The sequence below is a fragment of the Petaurus breviceps genome, unplaced genomic scaffold (genome assembly GCF_028583685.1).
Source record: "Petaurus breviceps papuanus isolate PSGF00001 unplaced genomic scaffold, PetGlider_PUasm1.0 688, whole genome shotgun sequence".
In the NCBI taxonomy this organism is placed as follows: domain Eukaryota; kingdom Metazoa; phylum Chordata; class Mammalia; order Diprotodontia; family Petauridae; genus Petaurus; species Petaurus breviceps.
Window position 1 is genome coordinate 14,487,269 of NW_027186457.1, and position 10,107 is coordinate 14,497,375.

General features: G+C 38.8%; 1 protein-coding gene across 2 annotated transcripts in view; it reads right to left on the reverse strand.

The window, feature by feature from the left end:
• SLC9A9 (solute carrier family 9 member A9) overlaps positions 1 to 10,107 on the reverse strand; it is a 741,333-nt gene that overhangs the window by 275,836 nt on the left and 455,390 nt on the right. For both annotated transcript variants that reach the window (XM_069104699.1, XM_069104698.1), the window contains exon 10: positions 1,132 to 1,245. In XM_069104699.1, coding sequence (XP_068960800.1) covers positions 1,132 to 1,245 — 114 coding nt within the window. The remainder of the gene's footprint in view (positions 1 to 1,131; positions 1,246 to 10,107) is intronic.

The window sequence follows — 10,107 nt, forward strand, 5'->3', positions numbered from 1 at the left end:
CAATATATTCTCCATTCAACCACTAACGTGATTTTTTCTAAAATGCAAGTCCAATCATGTTATCCTCCTACTTGATAAACTCCAGTGGCTTCCTATTGCTTCCAGGAGCAGATACAATATGCTCTGTTTGGCATTAAAAGCCCTTCCTAATGCCGCTGCCCCTTACCTTACTCCTCAATATGTACTCCTTGATCTAGCAGCCTTGGCCTCCTGGCTGTTCCATGAACAAGACATTTCATTTCTTGGCTATGGGCATTTTCTTTGTTTATCCTCCATGCCTGAAATGCTCTCCCTTATCCCCTTTGACTACTGATCTCCCCAGCTTCCTTTAAACCCCAACTAAAACCCCACCTTCTATACACAAAGTCTTTCTTAACCCCTCTTAATTATAGGGCTTTCCTTCTTTTAATTATTTCTTATTTCTTATATATATATATTTATTTTATTTTATATTTTACATATAGCTCGCTTTGTACATATTTGTTTGCGGGTTGTCTCCTCCATTAGATTGTAAACTCCTTGAGGGCAGTGACTGTCTTTTGCCTCTTTTTGTATTCCTGATACTTAACATAGTGCCTAATGTAATAATTTTTTTTATTATTTTTAATGCTATTGCTTATTATTATAATAATAATAAATGTTTATTGAATGAATGTATTAAATATGAGGGACACCCTATATAAACTCTTGAGAGCAGTTGCAAATCTTAACCATACTGATGGCCAAAAAGTGTTTCCTCATACCCAACCTGATTCCGCTTGTACATTAAGCCTAATTTTCTATGTCTTGTGCAAAGGGAATGTGAAGAAGAGTCAGGAACAATCTTTAACTTGCTATTCTGTACTTGCTACAACTTCTTTGACCTCTGTTTTAAGGCCAATTCCACTTTCAAATCCTCTTACTCTGAACCGTTAAACCCCAACCAGGGTCCCAGGCTCCTACAGGCCCTTTGTATTTTCAAGTACTTAAGTAATAAAAATGACATTTCCCATCTAGATTTGAACCGATGCGCTGAACACTAGTTAACACTTGAATATGTATTTCTACCCAAGAATCAGACCGACAAGCTGCTGGGCCCTTCTGCTAAACATCCAGTGGGTTGCACTGGAAAGCATTTTCAGTAAAGGATACAAATGCTCCGAGTATAAAAAGAGCGTTAAATATGTGATTCTGGAACGTGAACAGCGCCAGTCCCATGTAGCAGAAGATGACGTTCTCCGCCAAGAAGTTCATGAACTCAAACAGCTGAAACAGAACAAACCAGGACCGTTAATTTGGATTCTGCTCTGCAGTGACTTCCTTACTGAGGTGGTCTTCAAGCATGCAACATGGCAATGGTGAATGCTACCACCCTCTGTAAAGAGTTTTCCCTCTTAGCAAGTCAAAATTATTGTAATCAGGGGAAATTATTATCCAGATGTCATAGGATCCTTACAACCATACTGTTAGGTAGATACAGGATGTCATGGTAACCCAGTTCTGTTAATTTTATTTGATTTTCAGTTCCAAATAACTCTCTCCCTCTCCCCATTGAGAAGGCAAGAAATACAAAACCTGTTATAAACAGGAAGGCATGCAAAACAGATATCTCCATTAGCCATGCTATCCCCTTCTATAGATGAAGACCCTGAGGCGTATAGAGGCCCAATGACTTCACTATTGTAAAACCAATACGTGTTGCAGACAGGATTTGAACCCAGGTATCTCCTGACTCCAAGCCCACTCTTTGTTTCATTATTTCAGAGTTATCTAAGGAAATAGCTAAGCCAGGACTGAAGCTAGCTGGCATACACAGTAGTTAAGCAGTCTGCCCTTGAAGACCCTAAATTCTTACAGATTCTAATTCAAGAGCTTGGGCCACATTTTTTTCCTTGGGCATCACTTAACTTGAAAGATGGACAAGTGTAGATTTCACTAAAAACATGATAATGATCGATATATTTCAAACCCAAGAGAAAGAGGTTCATTAAAATGACTGATGAGGGTACATTCATTAAATGCTCATAATTTCTAGCTGGTAAAATGTAAATGATTCATTCATTCCAGGAATCTGTTAACCACTTTATGTGGCAAGAACACAATGGGCATATCAGAATTTACTTTGCTAAATGGGCTAATAAGGAGCCATGTTGAGGAATGCTCCCAAAAGCTGTCCTGAGAACATTCACTGAAACATTTAAGGAGAAAATGGAAATCATCTCCCCTCTGCCAAATAAAAGGATTATAGAGTGTTGTGTACAGTATGAGACAGACCCTTTATGCTCTGGATTTTGTACTATAAGTTTATGAAACCCATCTTCATGTATAAATTGTTATGTTTTGTAAGCATCTCTGTGGACATCCATCCTGACTGACCATGCATTTTTTTTATTAGTCTAATGTATTTACAACTCAAGATGTATTTGCAGCTATAATACCTGTAACCAGTGACCAAAGAACCAGACAAAACCCAGACTGTATCCCAAACATTATTTAAAACCAATATTCTAGGAAATCCTTGATCCAAAACAACATTATTTTTGCAAGATGGTCTTTCTGGAAGTGGCAGAATCATCAATTATCCTGAGATAACATTTATAAAGCATTTCTACAGTGTCTGGCACGTATATTAATGCTTATTCTCTTCCCCTTTACCCTGAGCTCACAGTTCATGTCCTGAGTCATGTCACCTAAGCAAATACTGTCACCAAAGCAATGCAAGGAAAATGCCTCAGAATCATTAGTAAGAGTGCCAGTCCAATCCAGTCCAATCTTATCCAGCCCAACAAGCATTTGCTAAATATCTGTTACATTCAAGACATTGGTAACATAAAAGTAAAACAGAAACACACATATTTCTCTAATCTGTAAGAAGTTTATGTTCTATTGGGAGAATGTGACATGTAAATGTTTAGCATCCCTATTGTTACTTCTCCAACTTAGACTCACACTCAAGGATTGGGTTTCCAGAAGATGATTGCTACTTGATAACTTGGGGGTAATTCTGTAGATTTGGATGCCTAATGCTGTAGCTCATGAACCCCTACCAATGTGCTTCCCACCAACAGTCAGTCAACAAATTAATTGATCTTAAAAGAGATATTTACTAAAACAGGAAGAGCATTGCAAAATATACCCCCACTACAAAACCAAAAGCTCCATTCTTCCATACATACCCCCCCCCCAGACCCTTCCCCCACATGTATATCATATTCATGGGAAAAGTAGACTCAAACTTAGGATAGAATGGGAGGGAGGTAGATGGGTGAGACACATACAAAATTAATATATAACTTCTGGTACTGTAGGACCTGGAAGTCCTTTTTTATATTCCTAGACGTCTCATGAAACTCCCCTTGGATACAGTATTTCTGCCTGGTGGATGGCTCAATTGGGTTGCCAAGGTCTGATCCTCTCCATAGTTGGACTCTTTTCGCTGTTGCCAGGGGTCACACTCCTCAAGGCTATTTCTTTCTTTGGGTGGAAGTCTTTATATCCTTTTCTTTTTGGAATGTGTCTCTTTTCCCTGATGGATGCAAGATTTCCTACTGGATGAGTAGCTCCGCTTTGAAACTACATGGTAAAGGAGGAGATAAATTGCTTCCTCATTCTTTGCAGAGGTCTCTTCCACAGGTAGCTCTCAATTTATCAGCCTGTTATAATTTCCTGGATATCCTATAAGGATCTCAAATTCAACATATCATTAGTTTCTTGGAGTTGTCTTCACAGAGATCATAATTGGGCTCATGGGAGTAGATCAACAAGTACAGAGGTGTGGGGAGTAAAGAGAAGAGGGGAGAGAACCCCTTTGGGGGGGCATAGATGATGACTCAACAAAAGGAGAATGAAAAAGGCTGATCAAATAGGCAAGAGGAGAACCAAGTAAGACCAGTGTCATACAAACCTTAGGGAGGAGAGTGTAACCAGGAGAAGGGAGTGCTCAATGATATTGAATGCTGCTGAGAAGCCGAGAAGGATGACGGCTCAGAAAAGCCACTGGGATTAGCAACTAAGAGATAGTTATAACTTGGACAGGGCAGTTTCAGTTGAATAGCTGAACAATCTGCAAGGTGTTCAGAAGTGAATTGAAGGGGAGATGGTAGAGGCAAAGAGGAGAGATGGCTTTTTCTAGGTCAATAGGAGAGTTTTCATCTTCAGGAAGTCACAAGTTATTTTGTCATTTAAAATGTGACTTCCTTTTGTTCAGTCATTTTTGAGTTGTGTCCAACACTTTGTGAGCCCATTTCTTGGCAGAGATGCTGGAATGGTTTGCATTTCCTTCTCCATCTCATTTTACAGATGAGGAACCTCAGGCAAATAGAGTTAAGTGACTTGTCCAGGGTCACATGGCTAGTAAGTGTCTGGCCAAGGTTTGAATTCAGGTATTTGTTACTCCAGGTCTCATACTCCATCCTTTGTGCCACCTAGATGGTTTTTTTCTAGGACAATAGGAAAGCTTTTTATCTTCAGTTAGTGACAAGTTATTTTCGTCTTTTAAAATTGAGCTTACTAGTTTTTAATATTTAATGCACAGATATCAAGGTTAAGCTTTTAGCTACTTGTCTCAAATAATAATAGCTTTGTTGTTGTTCCATCACTTTTCAGGCATGACCCCATTTGGGGTTTTCTCGGCAAAGATACTGGAGTGGTTTGCCATTTCCTTCTCCAGCTCATTTTGCAGATGAAGAAACTGAGGCAAACAGGGTTCAGTGGCTTGCCCAGGGTCACCCAGCTAGTAAATGTCTGAGGCTGGATTTTAACTCGGGAAGAGGAGCCCCAGCCCAGCTGAATCACCTAGCTGTTCCAATACCAGCTTACATTTATGCAGTTCTTTATATATGTAATTTTATTTGACCCCCACCATAATCTCAGTGAAGTAGTCATTGCATTTCATTTACATATGAGGAAATTAAAACTCAAAGAACCTGGATAACTTGTCTAACTTTATCCAATATTAAGTAGCAGAATGGGTATCTGAACCTATCCTCTAACTATATGGACAATATTCTTTCCCAGTACATGTCAGCCTTTCTAGGTTACTTATTTATTGGTTGGAATTATTTGAGGATCATAAAGACACTACCTTTTTTTTTTTTTAAATCACTTTCTGGTCTTATTTTCCTCTTAAGGTTTTTGGATCTTCATCTATTTTCTACTTATAAGAGAAGAACAGATATATAATTATGAGGAACACCAGGGTTTCCACCCCCTATTGAGTTGCTGCAAAAGTAATCTACAGTTGCCATTTTCAGGGGCCATGAATTCCATTCCATTCAATTGGCTACTCCGTTACTTGTCCTAATCCAATGCCTCATTGAGGGGTATATAGAAATTACTGAATTTTTGAACACTGTGTCAGTGAAACATAGGCTCTAGTGACTCCTACCTAGGTGGAATAACTTTAAGAATGGGCTCACCCAGTGAGGTACTGTGATTGGGTTATCCAAAAAACCAACTCAGAGAGTTACATGGGAAGAGGCTTATCAGAGAGTTGGTTACCAGATGATGACTTCTATAAAGTTACAACTTATTGAAACTAGCTACCAAGGCATTCAAACTTCATGCTTGGATAGAGGACCACGCTGATAAAATCTAGGATCATTCAAGTAAATATATCAAAGATGTTCTAGGTGTTGGAACCAGTCAGCAAGCATTTATTAAGCTCTTACGATGTGCCAAGTTCTGTGCTAAGCCATGGGAATTCAAATTCAGGAAGAGGTCTTACTTCAATTTGGCCATTTGGAAGCTTGACTTAATGTACTCATGCTTTTTTATTGAAATAGCTAACATCTATCAATAGCCATGGACAAGACAGTTAAAACCAATTTGTTCATAAAAAGTTAGACTTTTTGGGGTGGCTAGGTGGTGCAGTGAGTAGGAGTGCCAGCCCTGGAGTCGGGAGGACCCAGGATCGGTTCAGGCCTCAGACACTTAACACCCACACAAAAAAACTGTCCGTGTAACCTTGGGCAAGTTACTTAACCCCAGTTGCTTTGAAAAAAAAAAAGTTAGACTTTTTGGTCCCATATAGAAAAATGTTACTTATAGGAAACACCACAGCCATAAATAGGGTAGGGCACCTGAGGCTTTCACTCATGTTGGGGAAATATAGAAAGGACACCTTGAGGCACATATTTTCTTCCTTGAGCAATCACATTCCCAGAAACTACAAACCTGGCCTCCAAGCCACTCTCTCCCCTCTTCCCAATTTTTCTTGTATTGGTTAGTCTTAGGGTAAAGTAGAAACCATAGGATGTCTCCCCTGGCACACTTCCTTTCCTTTCCCCTACCTCAGTTTCCCTTCCACATCCCTCTCATGCTTTTTTTCTCTTTGCCCAGGCACAAAAATTCCTAATTGTATTGGTATGGGCAATATAATCATAGCTAGAGTAAGAAAAGCTTTCATCAGTTTTCTCTCTAGAGCCCTGTCATGGTGGTAACTTTTGTTTTCTATATTTTCTTCAGTTTTTATTTCAGGCAGTAATCCAACAATTTTACAGAAAACAATGAACCTGGTTTTGATGCTTAAGCTATTTTTTAGAAATTGAGTATTTGCTAGGTTTTTTTTTTCTTTTTCTTTTTTCAGGGTGTGATTCTCAGTAATGAGGCAGGACATTCTTGCCTTGTTGTGTCTAATTATACACATTCAACACAGTGCTACTTGGGATGAACAGATTTCAAAATAATTTGGCATTAGAAGCCCTTAATGAGAATCTGGCCTCATTCAATTTTGTTCCACATTCACAAATCTCCTAGGAATAGGTTCTTAAAAGAAGGCTGAGAAAATAAACCATAAAAGCTTAGCTATACACTTTATGTTTACATCGAATGGCTCAGTCCTTTGGACTGAATAGACAGAGACTTGGAATAGCAGGAATTCAGGGAATATATGATGATTGACTGATCATCAATTCAATTAACAAAAGAAAAAAGAACAACGCCCCCAACTGATCAATTCAGGAAAAGCAGGTGACTGATTAATAGACTCCATTCCGGTCCTTAATCAACAAGCCCCTTTCTTTCTCCCCTTTCCCATGCTTCACCCCGCAATTTGATTCTTAGAGAAATATTTTGATTAAATATTTCATTGATCAGCACTTCATTCACTTGGATTTCATCAATCAATAATTTATGATCTTAAAATTGTCAAGGCTAAGGCTAAAGTTTATCTTGGTTTAGAAAAACCTTTTTTCTTACCAAGAAAGCAAGTTAATAGTGTAAATAAGATTGTAGAGGCAATCATAAAAATACTTAGAAAAATTGTTTGCAAGAACTTCTGAAACAATCATTTTCATACAAACAATTGCTATGCTAATTCAATGTCTAAAGATACTTGTAAATAAGTGCCCTAAAGATGTTGCCTACAAGGCAATGCTTTGCTAACCTACTTTGAGCTGTTGTGTTTTTTAAAAATGGTAGACTTACAATTCTTAAAAAATACGTTAGATTTTGTTCCTCTCCCTCCCCTATCGGGGAGAGGAAGATGAGGGACTGAAAAAAAAAATATTAATAATGGAAAGAAATAAAATTAACTTAAAAATTTTAACTGTAAAATGTTTTTCTATCTACTACCTTAGATTGACTTTTCTCCTAATTATTTTGAATCAGTAAGATATAACACTACAAGGGGTGGCCAGATGGTACAGTGAGTAAGAACCTCGGTCCAAGCATCGGGAGACCTGGGATCGGTTCTGGCCTCAGATACTCAGCACCCGCACAAAAATATACTGGACATGTACCTTGAGCAAGTTATTTAACCCTGATTGCTTTAAAAAAAAGATATGACACTATTCATCAGATTATGGAAAGGTATATATATATATATATATGTCTTATACTTACACAATCTATGATGTTTTCTTTCTCTCTCTGTCTATTTCCGTCCTTCACACCACTCCCCCCCCTCCCCCCCCCCCCCCCCAATGGCAAGAGAGAGGAGTCAGGCTACATGACTCTGGGCAGCCACATAAATTCTCTTCTAGATAACTAGTCTCCAGAATGGTTACTGATCTTCATTGATAGGGAGAACTTCCTTACCAGGAGCTTCCTGATCAGATGAAATCACCTGGGATTTCCTGGGTATGGAGAACCTCCTGTGTGGAAGGAAGCTCCCTCTATCATGCTATGCTGCTTCCTTCCCAGACACTAGATTTGATGAAATGTCTGAGAAGAAGTGATCACTTATTTCCTGGCTCTCCCTTTTGAGCCTCTATTAGTTTCTTTTTATTTTGTGTTTTATAACTTTCTTCAAGAACTACATTGTGATTCATTTTGTCTAGGCTGTTGAACTACCCACTAAAAGCAAAATAAAAATTGAATGCAAAAAAATTCTATGAAAAATTAAACAAGTCTCACTGTCACCACTTTCTTCAGGCTTAAAATCTTTAGGAAGGTGTGACTCCCTGCTGTGCAGGTGGCATTTTTTTTTCCTGACAAATCTTGCAGTTTCTGAGATGTTTTACACATTATATCATAGTTCATACATCCATAGATCACTCTCCTACACAAGTTTCAGTCCCATGAATGTCAGTCAGTCAACAAGAATTTATTAAACACTTATGCCAGGCAGTGGGCTAAAGCAAATACATGGTGCCTGTCCTCCAGGGGCATCCATTTTAACAGGGTAGACAAAATGCAAACAATTACATGTGTACAAGATAGTCCAGTGTCTATGCCCAAAGGGCTACAAAACTTGGCATACCCCTTGATCCAACAATACTGCTACTAGGTCTATATCCCAAAGACATCCAAAAAAGGGAAAAGATCTATTTGTATAAAATATTTACTACAACTTTTAAGAATTAGAAATCAAATGGATGCCTATCAACTGTGGAATGGCTAAATATGTTGTGATATGTGATTGTAATGGGGTATTATCATGTTATAAGAAATGACAAGCAGGATGATTGCAGAAAAACCTGGAAAGACTTACATGAACTGATACATAGTGAAGTGCACAGAACCAGGAAAATGTTATACATGGTAACAAAAATATTGTTCGATGAAAAAATGACTTAGCTATTCTCAGCAATACAACGATCCAAGACAATCCCACGATCCAAGACAATCCCACAGGACTAATGATGAAGCATACTCTCTACCTCTAGAGAAAGAATGGATATTGTTTTAATATGAACTGAAGCATGTTATTTTTCACTTTCTTTAATTTTTTCTTTTATTAGAATCTTTGTGTATGAAATGACTAATATGGAATATGTAATTGCACATGTATAACCTATATCTGATTGCTTACCATGTCAGGGAGGGGGTAGGGAGAGGTAGGATTTGGAACTCAAAACTTTAAATAGAAATAATAAAAATGGGAAAAAAGGCTAGTACAATGTAAATGGGATTCCCTCTCAAAGGGAAGGCAATGGTAGGGGTGGTGGCAGTTGTAGGGAGAAACCAGAAAGGCCTCTTGCAGAAGCTACACTTTCAGCTGAGTCTGGAAAGAAGCCAGGGAAACTAGAAGATGGAGGTGAGGAGGGAGAGCACTCCTGATATAGACATCATCAGCGAAAAGGCACAGAGGGTCTTGTTTGCTGGGAAACTGAACTTGATACTTATTCTGGGGACCCTTCATTCTTTCTGGCCACCATTGGCATCAATTCTTCTGTCTTTCTGGCTCTTCATGACCCACCCCAACCAATTGAGGTGTCTCCACAACAGCCTAGAGGCTCCTTCACAGACAATTCAAATGAAAAGTCTAAGGTCAATTTAGTCTATCATCATCTGTCTACCTGATACCTTCCTTACTCTTGGGGTAGAAATACCTACCTTTTTGCTTCCTTAATCCTGATATTTCAGAGCTAGATCTTGTTCAAGTAAAAAATCCAATTACTTTGCTTCCTCACCCTCTCCTCTCATCCAGAAATCTGGCTCAGTCTTTCCTGATGGAGCCGTTCCCTCCTTTACTCCTTTCTCTGTCCTTTGGGAGTCCTACTCTGTCCTAAACAAATGCCCCTCCAGGCTAGATCACACCTGCTCAGAATCTTTCCATCTATTACCCTGATGACCTTCTTTGGCTTTGCTACCCTCTTCAGTGCTGGTAGCTCCTCTCATTAACCTCTCCTATCTATAGACACTCTCTCTCTCTCTCTCTCTCTCTCTCTCTCTCTCTCTCTCTCT